The following is a 20,201-nucleotide window of genomic DNA, read 5'->3' as shown; positions in this document are numbered from 1 at the left end:
AGGACCCTGACTCTACAACTCTACTAAGCAAGCAACATGAAAACCAAGGAGCCTCCAAACAGGTCAGAGATAAAGTTGTGAAGAAGCATAGATCAGGGTTGGGTTACAAAAAAAAATCCCAAACTTTGAATATCCCAGGGAGCACCATTAAATAAGTTATAGCAAAATGGAAAGAATATGGCACCACAACAAACCTAACAAAAAGAAGGTCACCCACCAAAACTCACAGACCAGGCAGGGAGGGCATTAATCAGAGATGCAACAAAGACACTAAAGATAATACTGAAGGAGCTGCAAAGATCCACAGCGGAGATGGGAGTATCTGTCTATCGGACCACTTTAAGCCATACACTCCACAGAGCGGGGCTTTATGGAAGAGTGGCCAGAAAAAAGTCATTGCTTAAGAAAACATGTTTGGAGTTTGCCCAACAGCATGTGGCAGACTCCCCAAACACATGGAAGAAGATTCTCTGGTCAAATGAGACTAAAATTTATCTTTTTGACCATCATGGGAAACGCCATGTGTGGCACAAACCCAACACCCTGAGAACACCATCCCTACAATGAAGCATGGTGGTGGCAGCATCATGCTGTGGGGATGTTTTTCATCTGCAGGGACAGGAAAGCTGGTCAGGACTGAAGGAAAGATGGATGGGACTAAATACAAGGCAGTTCTGGAGGAAAACCTGTTTGAGTCGGCCAGAGGTTTGAAACTGGGATGAAGGTTCACGTTCTTGCAGGACAACAGTCCTAAACATACTGCTAAAGCTACACTGGAGTGGTTTCAAGGGAAACATTTAAATGTCTTGGAATGGCCTAATCAAAGCCCAGACCTCAATCCAATTGAAAATCTGTGGCATAACTTGAAGATTGCTGTGCACCAACACAACCCATCTAACTTGAAGGAGTTGGAGCAGTTTTGCCTTGAGGAATGGGCAAAAATCCCAGTGGTTAGATGTGTTAAGCTAATAAAGACATATCCCAAGAGACTTGTAGCTGTAATTGCAGCAAAAGATGGCTCTACAAAGTACTTACTTTGGGGGTGAATACCTCTGCACACTCCAGATTTCTGTTTATTCATCTTAATTATTGTTTGTATCACAATAAAACAACAATTTTCCCCTTTAAAGTGGTAGGCATGTTGTGTAAATCCAATGGTGTTAACCCCCCAAAAATCCATTTTAATTCCAGCTTGTAATGTGACTAAACAGGACGAACACCAAGGCGGATGAATACTTCTGCAAGACACTGTAGATTGAAGGTTATGCCTATTGGTTTCTGTGCATGTTACTACAGCATTAACATTAGGATAATTTAAACTGTATTGCATGCATTTATCACCATTATTTTCTGAACACAGAATACTTATTGTTCATCCAGATACTTGAATGTCTAAAAAGAGTTTGATTTGTCAAATTATAATTTCACAGAGCGGCATGGTGGTGCCTCACAGCAAGAAAGTTCTGGGTTTGAACCTCATGGCCAACTGAGGCCTTTCTGTGTAGAGTTTGCATGTTGTCCCCGTGCCTGCATGGGTTTCCTCTCACAGTCCAAAGACATGTGGATTTGGTTACCTGGCTACACTAAATTGCCCATAGGTGTGGATGTGAGTGTGAATGATTGGTTGTCTCTGTGTTATCCCTGCAATAGATTGGTGACCTGCCCAGGGTGTACTCCATCACTCGCCCAAAGTCAGCTGGCGAACCTGATGGATAAGTGTTTGAAATGTGCCCGAACACCTCAAGTCGAGTAAATTGTTAGACAGAGCACAAAAGCACTAATGCTGTCAGAATTTTGTAATTTATCAGTGAGCACATAATGTGAACAAGGAAAACCTAACTAAAGTTTTGTGTTTACTGAGACTGCAGTGCAAAATATGTTCTATGAAGCCATATACAGTTCATATACAACTGTAATGCGTGCGTGTGTGATATGGGGTACAGAGTACTTGCAGGCTGCACTAATGAGGTGTGTTTGGGACTTCCTGCTCTCAAAAGTTTAACTAACCCCACTTGTTCCTGCAATTATAAGTTTTACAGTGGATATAAAAAATGTACACACCCCGTAAAAATTCTATTTTTTTTTTTACATCAGAAAAACTTGAGACCACGATAAATAATTTCTAAACTTTTCCCACCTTTAATGTGATCTATAACCTGTACAATTCAATTGAAAAAAAAATCTGTTAGGGGGAAAAAAACTTAAAAAAAATGTACAATAAGCTGGTTGCATAAGTGTGCACACCCTTAAACTAATACTTTGTTGAAGCACCTTTTGATTTAATTACAGCATTCAGTCTTTTTGGGTCGGAGTCTATCAACCTGCCACATCTAAACTTGGCAATATTTACCCACTCTTTCTTGCAAAAGCGCTCCAAATCTGTCAGACTGCGAGGGCATGTCTTGTGTACAGCCCTCTTCAGGTCACCCCACAGATTTTCAATTGGATTTAGGTCTGGGCTCTGGCTGGGCCGTTCCAAAAATTTTGGGGGGTCATTGTCGTGCTGAAAGATGAAATTCCTCTTCATCTTCATCTTTCTAGCAGACACCTGAAAGTTTTGGGCCAAAATTGACTGGTATTTAGAACTGTTCATAATTCCCTCCAGCTTGACTAAAGCCCCTGTTCCAACTGAAGAAAAACAACATGATGCTGCCACCACCATGCTTCACCGTGGGTATGGTGTTCTTTTGGTGATGCGCAGTGTTGTTTTTGCGCCAAACATACCTTTTGGAATTGTGGCCAAAAAGTTCAACCTTGGTTTCATCAGACCATAACGCATTTTCCCACGTGCTTTTGGGAGAGTTGATGGTTTTGGTTTTTTTGTTTGTTTTTTGTTTTTGTTTTTTTGCAAAATTTAACCAGGTCTGGATGTTTTCTTGCAACCCTACCCCATAGTCCAGACATATGGAGAATATGGGAGATTGTTGTCACATGTAGTCCATAACCAGTACTTGCCAGAAATTCCTGCAGCTCTTTCAGTGTTGCTGTAGGCCTCTTGGCAGCCTCCCTGACCAGTTTTCGTCTTGTTTTTTCATCAATTTTGGAGGGACGTCCAGTTCTCGGTAATGTCACTGTTGTCCCATATTTTCTCCACTTCTCGATGACTGTCTTCACTGTGCTCCATGGTATATCTAATGCTGTGGAAATGTTTTTGTACCCTTCTCCTGACTGATACCTTTCAACAATGAGATCCCTTTGATGCTTTGTAAGCTCTCTATGAACCCTGGCTTTTGCTGGAGGATGCAACTGAGTAAATGTCTGAACTTTACTTACTTACTTAACCGCATCCGACATGATCAGTGACATGAACGAAATTCTTCCTCCAGTTCTCTCGATCCAACATCGCAGTCAATAACTCATCCCTTCTGAGACCAGTGTCTTCTTCCAGAACATTGATTAGAGTTGTTTTGGGTCTCCCAACGTTTCTTTTTGCATCTGGAGTCCATAAAAGAACACAACTGGCAGCTTCTTCGTGTCTTGCCACATGACCAGCTAACGTGAGTCTGCGTTGTCGAATGATGGCAGAAAGGCGAGGATAGTTACCATATAGTGAGTTGTTGGTGGTATAGTGAGTTGTTGGTGTCTGAACTTTATTTGGGGTTAATCAGAGTCGTTTTAATTGATGGCACGCGTGAACCCAAAAAGACTGAATGCTGTAATTAAATCAAAAGGTGCTTCAACAAAGTATTAGTTTAAGGGTGTGCACACTTATGCAACCAGCTTATTGTATGTTTTTTATGTTTTTCCCCCCTAACAGGTTTGTTTGTTTTTCAATTGAATTGTACAGGTTATATGTCACATTAAAGGTGGGAAAAGTTTTGAAATTATTTATTGTGGTCTCATTTTTTTAATTCAGAAAAACCCATCATTTTAACAGGGTGTGTACACTTTTTTTAAATATCCACTGTATTTGTACCCACAATATTTTCTAATGAAATTATTTGGTCCTGTTAGTACAACCCCAATTCCAAAAAAGTTGGGACAAAGTACAAATTGTAAATAAAAATGGAATGCAATAATTTACAAATCTCAAAAACTGATATTGTATTCACAATAGAACATAGACAACATATCAAATGTCGAAAGTGAGACATTTTGAAATTTCATGCCAAATATTGGCTCATTTGAAATTTCATGACAGCAACACATCTCAAAAAAGTTGGGACGGGGCAATAAGAGGCTGGAAAAATTAAAGGTACAAAAAAGGAACAGCTGGAGGACCAAATTGCAACTCATTAGGTCAATTGGCAATAGGTCATTAACATGACTGGGTATAAAAAGAGCATCTTGGAGTGGCAGCGGCTCTCAGAAGTAAAGATGGGAAGAGGATCACCAATCCCCCTAATTCTGCGCCGACAAATAGTGGAGCAATATCAGAAAGGAGTTCGACAGTATAAAATTGCAAAGAGTTTGAACATATCATCCTCTACAGTGCATAATATCATCATAAGATTCAGAGAATCTGGAAGAATCTCTGTGCGTAAGGGTCAAGGCCAGAAAACCATACTGGGTGCCCGTGATCTTTGGGCCCTTAGACGGCACCGCATCACATACAGGCATGCTTCTGTATTGGAAATCACAAAATGGGCTCAGGAATATTTCCAGAGAACATTATCTGTGAACACAATTCACCGTGCCATCCACCGTTGCCAGCTAAAACTCTATAGTTCAAAGACGAAGCCGTATCTAAACATGATCCAGAAGCGCAGACGTCTTCTCTGGGCCAAGGCTCATTTAAAATGGACTGTGGCAAAGTGGAAAACTGTTCTGTGGTCAGACGAATCAAAATTTGAAGTTCTTTATGGAAATCAGGGACGCCGTGTCATTCGGACTAAAGAGGAGAAGGACGACCCAAGTTGTTATCAGCGCTCAGTTCAGAAGCCTGCATCTCTGATGGTATGGGGTTGCATTAGTGCGTGTGGCATGGGCAGCTTACACATCTGGAAAGACACCATCAGTGCTGAAAGGTATATCCAGGTTCTAGAGCAACATATGCTCCCATCCAGACGACGTCTCTTTCAGGGAAGACCTTGCATTTTCCAACATGACAATGCCAAACCACATACTGCATCAATTACAGCATCATGGCTGCGTAGAAGAAGGGTCCGGGTACTGAACTGGCCAGCCTGCAGTCCAGATCTTTCACCCACAGAAAACATTTGGTGCATCATAAAACGGAAGATACGACAAAAAAGACCTAAGATAGTTGAGCAACTAGAATCCTACATTAGACAAGAATGGGTTAACATTCCTATCCATAAACTTGAGCAACTTGTCTCCTCAGTCCCCAGACGTTTACAGACTGTTGTAAAGAGAAAAGGGGATGTCTCACATTGGGAAACATGGCCTTGTCCCAACTTTTTTGAGATGTGTTGTTGTCGTGAAATTTAAAATCACCTAATTTTTCTCTTTAAATGATACATTTTCTCAGTTTAAACATTTGATATGTCATCTATGTTCTATTCTGAATAAAATATGGAATTTTGAAACTTCCACATCATTGCATTCCGTTTTTATTTACAATTTGTACTTTGTCCCAACTTTTTTGGAATCGGGGTTGTAATTTAAGCCACATAGTTCCTGACAAGTGCCCTGTACAATGGTAACTAAACTTCAAACCCTATACACTTAATGACAGAAACATGAGTCTACGTCTCCTGCTCTTCCTCAGGCATATGAAGGAAATCTCTGAGCTGCAGGCGCATCAGAGAAGTGAGATCGAGCAGCTTTATTCACGGCTCGGACAGCCCGTGCCTCCTAGTCTGGGATTCCTGCACGCAGTACCCCCTAGCGGCCGCCGCCGCCGAACCTCTAAACACAAGCTCAAAGCAGGCAAGCTTCTTAATCCGACAGTGCAACAGCTCAAATCTAACCGTGCCAGCAGCCCAGGTAAGTTTAAGCGCATGATTATGTAGACTTCATTGTTCGTTTTATTTTTCTTTGCAGTACAAGTGAAATCAATCTCTCTCTCTCTCTCTCTCTCTCTCTCTCTCTCTAGAGACCTGTTCTAGCATGTCAGGATCTCCAGCTAAAAGCTCCGCTCTAGGCAACAGCTCTGTGGCTTCCAGCATGGCCACACTGCAGAGTCCAGTGTCTGAACCTCTGCATCCTGTCCAAACACAGCAGCCATGCTCACTCAAAGTCTCACTGTCCTCTGACAACATCTGTAACTCAGCCCCACATACACTCCCAGGGCAAGGTAACGCGCACACATGCGTACAGATCAGCCCCTTTATAAGCCCTTATTGTGTCTGTGTATAATCTACATTTGTGTCTCTCATATTCACACACGTTCATATACAAGTCTTTGTCAAAGTGCTTAGTACATGAATTTGCATGATCACGTATTACGCAGCATTCTTAAGGACTCCCTTCATCTCTGTGTCACACACCTGCACATTCACACAGCCCTGGAGGAAGACTGCAAAGTATTATATATTAGTATTTAAATATTTTTTTAGACGCATTATCAGCTATTGCATCCATATGACATGAACAGTCACACGTGACACACAACAAATTTTCATAACTTGTAAACAAGTATTATATCTCTGCTGATAGTTGTGTTCAAGTTAAGCAGAAGGTGGCACTGTTGGCCAGTTTAAGAGTTTGTGTTGCCATCTCATGAGAAATTCCCAAACACACACACATTCTCTCACACACACACACACACACACACACACACACACACAATGAACATGACCATTAGTCCTATAATAGTTGGCTGTGCCTTACTGTCTATGCTGAGATGATGCGGGTCTCTAAAACCTGATGTGTTTGCTGTTACACCACTCTCCCTCTCTCTCTCTCTCTCTCTTTTTCCTTTCTTTTTTTTCTCTACCTCTTATATTCGTTCTTCACAGGCTGGACCGTTTACCACCAAACATCCGAGAGAGTCACCTATAAATCTAGTAGCAAACCACGCACTAGATTCCTCAGTGGACCCGTGTCTCTGTCCATCTGTTTGTATTTGTTTTTTCCTACTTTACTTCACTCATACCATCTGTCTGTCGAGTCCATTTTTGGTTTTCTTTCTCTCTCTCTCTCTCTCTCTCTCTCTCTCTCTCTCAGCCCATCCCAGTGTGACTTGTCTTATTTTTTTTCCCCTATACACACAGCCATTAAACTTTTCATTAGAGATTTTCATCCATTTCATTTGTCCATCGTTTCTGCACCCATTTTGTTGATTACGTTTATTCATACAAATGCTTTGCGCTGCTTTTGCGTACCAAATAACATTTAACTGTGTCTTCCCCCAAACATGGGCTTTCCGACCAAAACCTTGAATCTTTTGAGAACATGAACACTTAAATATTTGTGTCTTGCCAAAGCCTTTGTATCTTGTGTACATGTGGTTTCTTTCTTTTCACTGATTGTCCTCACATATGTAAAAAGCCCCATACCGGCATAAGAGGATGATGGGCACGCTGTCTCATGTTTGGAATCGGAAGACGTGCATGCCAGAGGCACAAGCCAGGCTCACTTTGGAGACCGTCAGGGCCGTATTTCATATTCTTACTTTACTTCCTCATGTCTGGCTCTACACTGCATGACTCTTTTAAACAAAAACCAAAGCTGCCTCTGCTACTCTTATAGAATAGTTTTCCCCCCAAAATAGTTTGTAGTTTTAATGTGTTTTTAAGTAGAGCTTAATTTCAACCGTTTCTCTATTTGTTTTCCTTGAGCACCAGTGAACACCTCCAGCTATGATGACTGACATGCAGTCCCACAAATATTTTTTGTGTACTCTATGGAGAGTGGATTATATAGATATATTTTTACACTCCATGTAAAAAATGCCCCCAACATATTCAAGGTGTGTTCATATTTTTGTATTTGTACACAAAGTACATAGCTGTAATTTTTAGCCTTTTGTAAGCATAAAGGATAGTGAAGTGTTTGGTCTACTGTTATACAGAAGTCATGTTCCTACTAGAGGAAAGAAATTTAGATGCATTGCAAAAAGGCAACCTCTGCCATGTTTGGGCCTGTTTCTTTCTTTTTTTTTTGTCAGACTTGTTTTCTTTTTTTTCCTTTTTCTTTATATTCTTAATTTATCTAATGAATGGGTTAAATTTAAGACTCTTTAAATTTTTTTTACTAAATTATAAAAATGAGTTGGTCGCTCCTTAAGGTTTCTGTTCCTAGTCCTAGAGACTTGCATTTTAGTGTGAGTCTCTGCTAGAATTGTACCCTGGATGCTACTAAACATGGAGAACCAAAGTCCCTATATAAATACACCCCCAATTCTAAAAAACTTGGGACACTGTGTAAAACATAGAAATAAAAACAATGTGAAGCTTTGCAAATCATGGAAACCCTATATTTCATTGAAAATAGTAGAAAGATAACATGTCAAATATTGAAACTGAGAAATTTTATTGTTTTTTGAAAAATATCTGCTCATTTTGAATTTGATGTCAGCAACACGTTTCAGAAAAGTTGGGACGGGGCAACAAAAGACTGAAAAAGTTGTGTAATGCTTAAAAAAAAACTAATTAGGTTAATTGGCAACAGGTCAGTAACATGATTGGGTATAAAAAGAGCATCCCAGAGAGGCGGAGTCTCTCAGAAGTAAAGATGGTGAGGGGTTCACCGCTCTGTGAAAGACTGCGTGGGCAAACAGTGCAGCAATTTAAGAATAATGTTCCTCAGTGTAAAATTGCAAAGAATTTGGAGATCACATCATCTATGGTACGTAATATCATTAATAGATTCAGAGAATCTGGAGAAATCTCTGTATGCAAGAGACAAGGCTGAAAACTGACATCGGATGCCTGTGATCTTCAGGCCCTCAGGAGACACTGCATTAAAAGTAGACGTGCGGGGGTGTCGTGGTTCAGGTGGATAAGGCGCCATACCATAAATCCGGGGACGCGGGTCGATTCCAACCCGAGGTCATTTCCCGATCTCTCCCCGTCTCTCTCTCCCACTCATTTCCTGTCTCTACACTGTCCTATCCAACAAAGGTGAAAAAAGCCCCCCAAAAAATATCTTTAAAAGCAGACGCGTGTCTGTAGTGGAAATCACTGTATGGGCTCAGGAACACTTCAGAAAACCATCGTCTGTGAAAACAGCTCATTACTGCATCCACAAATGCAAGTTAAAACCAGATATAAGCAATATCCAGAAACACTGCCACCTTCTCTGGGCCCGAGCTCTTTTACAATGGACTGAGGAGAAGGGGAAAATTGTCCTGAGGTCTGATGAATCAAAAGTAGAAATTCTTTTTCGAAATCATGGACACCACTTCCTCCAGGCTAAAGAGGAGAGAAACCATCCGGCTTGTTATCAGTGCACAGTTCAAAAGCCAGCATCTGTGATGGTATGAGGTTGCATTAGTGCACATGACAGGGGTAGCTTGGACATCTAGGAAGGCATCATTAATGCTGAATGATGTATACACATTTCAGAGCAATATGCTGCCATCCAGACAAAATCTTTTTTTAAGGAAGGGCTTCCTTCTTTCAGCAAGACAATGCCAAACCATTTTCTCATCTCATTATCTGTAGCCGCTTTATCCTGTTCTACAGGGTCGCAGGCAAGCTGGAGCCTATCCCAGCTGACTACGGGTGAAAGGCGGGGTACACTCTGGACAAGTCGCCAGGTCATCACAGGGCTGACACATAGACACAGACAACCATTCACACTCACATTCACACCTACAGTCAATTTAGAGTCACCAGTTAACCTAACCTGCATGTCTTTGGACTGTGGGGGAAACCGGAGCACCAGGAGGAAACCCACGCGGACACGGGGAGAACATGCAAACTCCACACAGAAAGGCCCTCGCTGGCCACGGGGCTCGAACCCGGACCTTCTTGCTGTGAGGCGACAGTGCTAACCACCGTGCCGCCCCAAACCATTTTCTGCACATATTAAATCTGCATGGTTCTGTAAGAGTCTGGGTGCTAAACTGGCCTGCCTGCAGTTCAGACCTGCCTCCCGTTTAAAACATTTGGCGCCTCATGAAGTGCAAAATACGACAAAGGAGACCCCAAACTATTGAGCAACTGAAATGGTACATCAGACAAGAATGGGACAACATTTCTCTTTCAGAACTACAGCAGTTGGTCTCCTCAGTTCCCAAACGTTTAGAGTGTTGTTAAAAGTAGAGGTGATGCAACACAGTGGTAAACATGTTGGTGACATCAAATTCAAAATGAGCATATGTTTTTCAAACAACAATAAAATTTCTCAGTTTCAATATTTAATATGTTGTCCTTGTACTATTTTCAATGAAATATAGGGTTTCCATGATTTGCAAATGATCACATTCTGTTTTTATTAACAGTTTACACAGCGTCCCAACTTTTTTGGAATTGGGGTTGTAGCTAATAGTGGACCATTTTCAACATAATTTGCTGTGTTGCAATAGAAAAATGGAAATCGAAACAGCGCGATATCAGGTTTTGTTTTTGAAAATGGAAATCAGGAAATGACTCTCTTTATAATGTAAAATAATGATTTCATTATCTCACAATGAAAACTCTTAACAAAATGTCAAATGTGGTACTGGGCCTCATGATGAGGTAGAAGCTTTTAACACAAAGCTGTCAGAGGCACAAATTTTAAGAGAATTGTTAAAGAAGAAAAAAAAAACACATACCAGTCTGTTGTAATAGTCTGATCAATAGGCCTACTATACTATGCATTAATTACCTGGTGTTTCTGATTATCCAGATCAGAGCCAGTATTCATAAAACCTCAGAGTAATTGAGCGTGCGGGACAATTTTCATTCTACTTTTACAAGAATAAAAACGATGTCAAATCATGAGCAGCTCAAGAGTTAACACAAGTCTGCTCATCCCTTTGTGAAAAATCTAGTGTGTATTCGGGAGTTCAAGTTGATGCATCTTGTCTTTGTCCTGTTTCTCTTAAAATATCGACGTCAGAGCTCCATCAGGTGAGGAACAACAAATATGTTGAAATCCACACGTATATATTAAATACATGGCACAAGTACAAAATGACTAGACAGAGCACATTGCCTGAGTTACGCTGTAACGCTGTCTTAAAATGCAAGGGATTTAATTCATGAATGTCGCTATGCTTATGCTGGATGTGCAGTTTTAGAAGGGGTGCTTTCCTGTATTACCTAGATACCTGCTTGGATAAAATTGAACCTAGTTCCCAGATTGCCTAGTCTCATCTCATCTCATCTCATTATCTCTAGCCGCTTTATCCTGTTCTACAGGGTCGCAAGCAAGCTGGAGCCTATCCCAGCTGACTACGGGCGAAAGGCAGGGTACACCCTGGACAAGTCGCCAGGTCATCACAGGGCTGACACATAGACACAGACAACCATTCACACTCACAGTCACACCTACGGTCAATTTAGAGTCACCAGTTAACCTAACCTGCATGTCTTTGGACTGTGGGGGAAACCGGAGCACCCGGAGGAAACCCACGCGGACACGGGGAGAACATGCAAACTCCACACAGAAAGGCCCTCGCCGGCCACAGGGCTCGAACCTGGACCTTCTTGCTGTGAGGCGACAGCGCTAACCACTACACCACCGTGCCACCCGATTGCCTAGTGAATAACAAAAATACAAAAAAGTAAATACAGGATGTTTCCAGTATTGAGTTTTATAAGTTTCCCAGTGTTCTATTTTTTTAGAACCAAAAAAAAAAAAGGAAATTTGTTAATGAGTCGTTTTCTGTTTTCCATTTTCCATTTTCCATTCCAGTTTAAAATGATTTTTGGGCCCATCCTTTTCACCAATAATTCATATGCTCCCAAGCATCCAGCCTAATTAAATCTCCCTGCACCTCCTACTGATCCTGTTTTTATTAACTGATTGGTTGCTGCCTGTGGCTGTCCACCAGTGTGTCCAGTGAGCAAAGGTGTGCAGCGTCTCTGTCCTTGCCCCTAACCCTGTGTGTCTGTATTGTTCTGCCTCTTTATAGGGTCCACTCTGAAACGACTATGTCTAGGCAAAGAACGCTGTAGTAGTAACTATCCCATTTACTCTTACTCTGTAGATCCTTGTTCTTATCTTTTGTTATCCCTTTTTTTTTTGTCACTGGGCATGACCACAAGAGTGAGCGTTGTCTCCCTGTGTTTGCAGAATAGCGTAAATAATGCAACATTGAAGTGTGTTGTCACTTCATTGATTTAACTTTCCCCCCTCCCTCTGTGCATGGCAATGGATGGTGTCATTTCCCATGAAGTGCTGTTTATGTTGTTTTTGTTTGCATGTTTGCTTATAAGATGTGAATCAGCAGCTATGTGGGGGTGTTTAATCTTTTGGCTGCTTGTTGTCTGGAAATGCAAAAAAAAAAAATGAAATAGCTCGGTAAAGTGACAAGAATAGGCATGTCGAGCAGAAAGATGGACAGATTCACATCAGTAAGCAGCCAAGCGATTACTCATGAGTCAGTGCAAGGCACCATTTCTGTCCTTAACTTTGTTTTTTTCTTCATTTTTAAGGTGTCCTCTCTCCCCTCTCTCTCTCTCTATCTCTATCTCTCTCTCATAGGGTCATCACATTGCAGTGGCACAACTTCAACAAGCTCGGCATCCAATCAACAATCAGCCCTATCTCCTGCGGCCATGCCTGTGCCTGATCCTCAGCCATTTACAACACTAGCTCAGTCTCAGACCAACAATAGCAATAACAAAAAGCAAACATTCACCGAGGACTTGCACAAGCTGGTTGATGACTGGGCAAAAGAGACGCTCACTGCTGGCCCTCAGCCCCGCCCGTCCCTTAACCAAATCAAACAGCAGCAACGGAATCGGGACTTGAAGGGCACGTCTACGCATATGAGTGGAGGCACAATTCAGGTATATCCTGCAGTTTCCTCCCTGAATTATGGTCATTTGATGGTCCAAAGGCAGCACGGTGGTGTAGTGGTTAGTGCTGTCGCCTCACAGCAAGAAGGTCCGGGTTCGAGCCCCGTGGCCGGCGAGGGCCTTTCTGTGCGGAGTTTGCATGTTCTCCCCGTGTCCGCGTGGGTTTCCTCCGGGTGCTCCGGTTTCCCCCACAGTCCAAAGACATGCAGGTTAGGTTAACTGGTGACTCTAAATTGACCGTAGGTGTGAATGTGAGTGTGAATGGTTGTCTGTGTGTCAGCCCTGTGATGACCTGGCGACTTGTCCAGGGTGTACCCCGCCTTTCGCCCGTAGTCAGCTGGGATAGGCTCCAGCTTGCCTGCGACCCTGTAGAACAGGATAAAGCGGCTAGAGATAATGAGAGAGATGAGAGAGAATGATGGTCCAAAATCAGTGTGCTTTTCAGATTGACATTATTATCCAATGGTAAAACCGTTCAATAAAAAGATTTGAAGAAAAAGAAAATAAAACAAGCTTAAACAAGCTGCTTAAAAACGGCTGCAGTGTAAACTGGATAAATTTTATTATGTTATTCATAATTCATAATAGGGCGGCACGGTGGTGTAGTAGTTAGCACTGTCGCCTCACAGCAAGAAGGTCCTGGGTTTGAGCCCCGTGGCCGGCGAGGGCCTTTTTGTGTGGAGTTTGCATGTTCTCCCCGTGTCTGCGTGGGTTTCCTCCGGGTGCTCCGGTTTCCCCCACCGTCCAAAGACATGCAGGTTAGGCTAATTGGTGGTTCTAAATTGACCGTAGGCATGAATATGAATGGTTGTGTGTCTCTGTGTCAGCCCTGCGATGATCTGGTGACTTGTCCAGGGTGTACCCCATATGGGATGTATCCCATAGTCAGCTGGGATAGGCTCCAGCTTGCCTGTGACCCTGTTCAGGATAAGCGGCTACAGGTAATGGATGGATGATCCAAGAGGTCTTGGAGTTAGAGTTGACCTCTTGTGTTTGACTTATGCGTTTCAAGAGAAACAGGATGTTTCAGACAAAGATCTTTCATCAGGTGTGCACGCAAATATTAAATATATGACACAAGTATAATATGACTAGGTGGAACATGACCCAGGTGGCATGGTGGTGTAGTGGTTAGCACTGTCACCTCACAGCAAGAAGGTTCTGGGTTCGAGCCCAGCAGCTGATGGGGGCCTTTCTGTGTGGAGTTTGCATGTTCTCCCCGTGTCTGCGTGGGTTTCCTCCGGGTGCTCTGGTTTCCCCTACAGTCCAAAGACATACAGGTTAGACTAATTGATGGCTCTAAATTGACCGTAGGTGTGAATGTGTGAATGGTTGTTTGTCTCTATGTGTCAGCCCTGCAAGGATCTGCCAACTTGTCCAGAGTGTACCCCGCCTCTCACCCATAGTCAGCTGGGATAGGCTCCAGCTTGGCAGCGACCCTGCACAGGATAAACGGCTACAGATAATGGATGGATGGATGGGACGGAACATGACACTTTATCACAGAAGAAATTTCGTTTATGAATGTCAACCCTACTCCTCACTCTAAGTATGTCTCGGTTTAATGATGAGTCCTAGGTCCTACTCTAAAAACCTGAGAGACTTGGTACAGGCCCACAACTTGCTTCTTACTTTGGTCTGTAATTGGTGTAATTGCTGCTTTTTTATTCATTTTAATAAGAGGCACTTTTGTGCACAAGTCTTGTCACAACTTTTCATCCTTTTAAGAGTAAGGACCAGAAATGTCCGACTGTTGTAACTCTTGACAGTCTGTCATGCACCTAGCAGTTGTAAGTCAGGGGTGAGCAATTATAATTGTTGACTTCTTACTTGCCAAAGCTAGGCACCTTACAAGCTGTCATCAGTCACACCAACATTTCACAAACTGGTCTATTAAAACACTGAATGTCACATTGTATTGCTTTGTATTGGTTTGCCATAATTAAAGTTTCACTTCACCCAAAGTCATAGGAAATTGGTTACCACCTTCTCCGTTGGTACACTATATGGCCAATGGTTTGTGAATATCTGACCATTTGTTTTTTCCCCAAGCTGTTGCCACAAAGTTGAAAGCACACAATTATGTAGCATATGTTTGGATGCCATAGCATTTATAGTTTTCCTTTACTGGAGCTAATTGTCCCAAACATGACAATGCTCCTGTGAGGTCCATAAAGACATGGTTGGTATGGAAGAATCTGAGTGGCCTGCACCAAGCCCTGACCTCAACCCCACTGAACACCTTTAGGATGAACTGGAATGCCGACTGCACCCCAGGCCTCCTTGCCCAACATCAGTGCCTGAATATACTAATGCTTTTGTGGCTGAATGGGCAAATCCCACAACCATGCTCCAAAATCTAGTGGAAAGCCTTCCCAGAAGAGTGGGGGTTATTATAACAGTAAAGGGGAACTAAACCTGAAAGGAGATCAGATATGAGCTGGTCAGGTATGGTATCCACAACTTTTAGGTGATATAGTGCATGTTAAAGGTATAACTATTTCAGAATATCATGTTGTGTTTTCCTAATTTATATGTACTTAAAAGATATCTTTTTTTTTCCTCTCGTGCCTTATTATACCCCCACTCCAGGGGGTTTATACTGGTTTACCTCTGTCCGCCCGTCCATCTGTATTCCCGTCCGTCTATCCGAAACACCCTTTTTCTCAGCAACCACAAATCATAGCCACTTGGCACCAAACTTCAGCTTGGGGTTCTGTACCGTGTATACTGTTTTCAGGTCTGTCGCACATCGACTTCCTGTTTACCAACTGAATGTATTTACAAAACATATAGGGTGGATTTACAAAATTTTCGTAACACTTTTCTCAGCAACTACAAACCACAACTACTTGATATTTGGTACCGAGCTTTAGCTTGGGGTTCTATACCGTGTATACCATTTTCAGGTCTGTCGCACATCGACTTCCTGTTTACCGACTGAATGTATTTACGAAACAGATAGAGTGGATTTTGATGCTATTTCAAGAAGCAAAATGCTATTTCAAAATGACAGTTTACCAGGATGCAATTTGAAATCCCTGGGGAGAACACTGCTCTTGTTTCAGGATCAATTATTTGTTGAAGTCAACATTCCTAAGAAGTGTCCTATTCTTGCATTCTGATATAAGCGAGAGTGGGGGTATATGTAAGTGAGCAGTAGCTCACAGTTGATCTTGTATTAACTATATCTTTCTTTCTCTCTTTCTTGCCCTTGTCCCTGTGCATTCAGATGACGGCTTCTATGCCCCCAAAGGTGTTGCCATTCCAGCTGCCTCGTCCGTGTCCACTCTCATCTGCTCCAGGTCCCAGTGTAACCCCTGCCCTCAGTAATACACCCTCACCTGTTCTCCAGCCATCATATATGCTCCCCACTGGCCCTTTTGGAGGGGTGATGCAAGCTTCTGGGTACCCAACCCAGTGGCCTCAGGTGCCCTGTCCAGTTGGCACAATGGGGCCGTTGAACATGATTGGCGCATCGGGTATGATACCCCTCCCTACTTTGGTTAACCCTGCTCTGCAAACCTTTCCCTTGGTATTGAATGACTCAGAAACCCCCACGTGCAGAGGCAGTGCCAGAACTGTATAACCATGCCATCGTTACTATAACTGGTGTTCCTCTGTAATGCGAAGCTTACTACTATGCTATGTAAATTAGAACTATGCCAATCATTCAGTGACTCCCTGGCTATATCAGTAACTTCCTAAATGATCAGTGTCTGTCAGACATGCTATGGTGTGCAGATTACCCAGGCTTCACACTGAAACTACACTACCCATAATCCTGTTGCATTGGTCCAGTGTTTTTGATGTCAGCACCAGTCTGCGCTTGACAGCAGACACATGTACATAGCCTCAGAGTTTGTAAATAATGTGTGTGCGCGTGCTTGAACAAGTGCAAGTAAGCCTGCATTTGTCTGGCCTTTATGAATTCTACAGCCATAGCAAGTCATAATTTGATGGTGTCTCTATCTGTCAGTCTTTTTCACAACTCAGCAATCACTGTTTGCTAAGGCTAAGACAGACAGAAACGCCTTTACCAATGGCTGCCAGAGAGTACATGCACAAACCTCAAAGAACAAATCAGTAATAGCATTAAATTTGATTATGCCTCTGTTTGTAATAAGAAATCCATACTTGAAATGCCAAATCTACGACTCTGGACGATTCTACTTTTTAACTGTTGGCTGATGAAATTGTTTGCACGCATACACTGAGTGCTGTCTCATACCACACTGAAGATACAGAACAAGAAAAAGCATCAAGGGGAACGTAGTGCCTTGAGAGTTTAACAATTTCCCCATGGAAATCTGTAAGAGAAAACCATTGTGTTTATTGCAATACCTATTTTCATCATAATATCCACAATATCCGACCGTCATATATATTTGTTTACTGTTTTAAGGCTTTTTTTTTTTGACAAAGCACCACACAAGACTCAAGGTCACCGAAAATGTCTGCAAAGCTTTTTTGATGTTACGATCCCCTCATTACAAGCACAGTTTACATTTTCACAACTGTGACTGGCCACTTGCATGTTTTTTGATATCATACTATTGGACAAGGCCCTTTTACTGCAAAATTTTATGCGATGCAGTGCTTGAGAACGTTGCCCATAAGACGGCAAGTAACCTTTTTTGCATGGGAACTGTAAAGTTTACAAAATTCAGTCCAGGTTTAGCTTTGTTCGTGAAAGTAGGAGTTGGGATTGAAAAGGGTTGAATGCACTACTTATGGAAGCAGTGAACATATAAGATGGGACAGACAGTTTGGCTTCACATACAGTACTTAAGTGCAATTTAACTCTAAATCCCAAGAAGAGGATGAAGGTGGACTTGTCATGAGCCAAATTCACTACCCAAGTGAAAGAGGAGGACCTGCGGTGACTTTAGCATGCCGCAGAACTCCGTACCGAGCCATACACTAATTACAGTGAGTTTAGTGGAGTTGTATTTTCATTTTCTACATTATGGGTTCTTTTATTGGTGTACGAATTGGATATAGTGTTTATTTTAAGGTAGGAAGATGGCGCAATACTTAGTTTACACTTGTTAATACAGGGTGTTTTCAAAAAATTTGATATCATTTCACAATCTAATAACTTTGCCAATTCTCGTTCAGTTGACCTCAAATTTTAACAGCATGTGCGGAAACAGGTCAAAATTTTGTGTTTAATGTTTTTTTGTTTTTATCTTTTTAGGTATAGAAATGACATTCACTGGAAAAGAAAAGGCGTTTTTGTGTGTTGGTGCCGTGTCTCAGGCGGCGCGCATATTGAAAATGTGTGAAATTGTTCATAGAATCCACGTACCTTTTGAATTTCTCGTTCAAATTTTGAGGACTAAAACTTGTATTACTCAACATTAAGCTTGTTCAATTTCATTTGCCTAGACTATGTGGTTTCTGGGATATTTACATCTCAAATAATATCAATTTTTTTAAACACCCTGTATAATAGATTTTAACTTTTTTTTTCCCCTAATGCTGCTAGAATGGCATGAGTGGTCCAGTATATGAAAAACTAAGGTGAGCAACACTGACTGTACGAACCACCCCAGTTACAAAATCCAGCTCCAGTCAAAATCTGCAAAAAGGAAAAAAAAAATCCTATATACTCTGATGCTGGATAGGAATGATACTGGAGTATTAGATGTTAAATCACTCATTAAGTGTGTCTGGGTTTTCTTGTTTAGCGAATGTTCATTTTCAATAAGAGGTCCTCATTTTAGAGGGATTTGGCCGAGCATCCTGGGCACCCTCCTTTTCTTGCACTTTCCTCTTCCTTCACCTGATTTGCTCTTTGGACCAGCATGATTTGGACCAGCTACACACTTCATAGATGGAATCACTTTTTTTTTCTCTTTTTCTACACTGCATTTAAACAGCAATATGCACATGGTCAAAAAAAAAAAAAATCCAGCAAGCTACTCAAAGGTTTAAAATCCATCCCTATCCCAACTCTACGATCTTGATACTGTGATGCCATTTTAACATTATGTTGGAGTATGAGGAAATAAATGACACAAGTACATCCATTTGTCACACGTAGTATGCAGAATTGTCGTGTTTTCCAAATATTTTAAATTATAACAACAAATTTTGATTGGGATGGCCTGGAATCTTTGCTACACTGCAACTTTTTTGCACTTGGCCCCTTTTGTAATTTCATGTTCAACATTTGGACCAGCACGTTCACATGTTCTCCACTGCACCCTTGAAAAGTGAGCCACCTTTTTTTTTTTTTTGTACCCTGTATTCAAAGAAGGTGGAAACCGTGATTGTCAAGCTGTGAATTATACCGGTTGCTTGTAATTAATCTATGTACAGTTATTTTGCTTTGCTTTTTTTTTCTTTTACATTTTCCCTGACATGTGATGATATTCTTCCATCAATTCAGTTTGAATTGGAATTTAAAAAAAAAAAATGTAGGCTGTTCCGCAGAATATTCTGCTTTGGATGAAATACCTTTTATAGAAAGAGATTTTTGTCCTCTGTTACTTGTATTTTTGACCCAGTTACCAAGTCTATAAGCATTTGGCAGAAGCGGGACTGAATTATTGATTGTTACCATTTTCTACATGGCTTTCATGTTTCATTGCTTCTGCTTCAAGTTTCCCATCCGCTGCATTACTTTCTTCAGCCCAACCTAAGAAAGCTGCACTCTGATTGATTACAAAGACTGTATATGTTTAATGAAAGAAATAAATAAACATTATTTTGGGCTTGATAATAGCATTTCTTATGCATGTGCCAAGTCTTACCTTGGTAATTTAGTTTAGCTCTTCATAATGCTAGATTGGTTGAACTGTAATCAACACAATGACACATGTCAAAAGTTATTGCATAAAAATATACATGAGTTATTGTGAGGATATCATGCATTTCACAAAGTACCAGGATATTTTAATCTCCTGGTAAGATTAACAGCTTTTTGTTTGAGGACTACAACCACGAAGAGAACATGCAAACTCCACACAGAAAGGCCCCCATCAACCACCGGGCTCGAACCCAGAACCTTCTTGTTGCTGTGAAGTGATGGTGCTAACCACTCCACCACCGTGCTGCTCAACTACAAACATGCATCTGAAATCTCATCTCTAGCCGCTTTATCCTTCTACAGGGTCGCAGGCAAGCTGGAGCCTATCCCAGCTGACTACGGGCGAAAGGCGGGGTACACCCTGGACAAGTCGCCAGGTCATCACAGGGCTGACACATAGACACAGACAACCATTCACACTCACATTCACACCTACGGTCAATTTAGAGTCACCAGTTAACCTAACCTGCATGTCTTTGGACTGTGGGGGAAACCGGAGCACCCGGAGGAAACCCACGCGGACACGGGGAGAACATGCAAACTCCACACAGAAAGGCCCTCGCCGGCCCCGGGGCTCGAAC

At 41.8% G+C, this 20,201-nt stretch overlaps 1 protein-coding gene across 5 annotated transcripts in view; it reads left to right on the top strand.

Moving 5' to 3' along the window:
• Positions 1-19,533, top strand: part of LOC132892975 (serine/threonine-protein kinase WNK2-like) — a 137,904-nt gene extending 118,371 nt beyond the window's left edge. For 4 of the 5 annotated variants that reach the window (XM_060931597.1, XM_060931596.1, XM_060931594.1 and 1 more), the window contains 5 exons: positions 5,672-5,889; positions 5,999-6,199; positions 6,864-6,962; positions 12,487-12,794; positions 16,036-19,533. In XM_060931597.1, coding sequence (XP_060787580.1) covers positions 5,672-5,889; positions 5,999-6,199; positions 6,864-6,962; positions 12,487-12,794; positions 16,036-16,392 — 1,183 coding nt within the window. In that variant the 3' untranslated portion in view covers positions 16,393-19,533. The remainder of the gene's footprint in view (positions 1-5,671; positions 5,890-5,998; positions 6,200-6,863; positions 6,963-12,486; positions 12,795-16,035) is intronic. The other variant, XM_060931595.1, reaches the window with a different exon arrangement.
• The last annotated feature ends 668 nt before the right edge of the window (positions 19,534-20,201 follow it).

The sequence above is a fragment of the Neoarius graeffei genome, chromosome 10 (genome assembly GCF_027579695.1).
Source record: "Neoarius graeffei isolate fNeoGra1 chromosome 10, fNeoGra1.pri, whole genome shotgun sequence".
Lineage (NCBI taxonomy): Eukaryota > Metazoa > Chordata > Actinopteri > Siluriformes > Ariidae > Neoarius > Neoarius graeffei.
The sequence above is the reverse complement of the archived record's forward strand: the minus strand, read 5'-3'. Positions and strand labels throughout refer to the sequence as shown.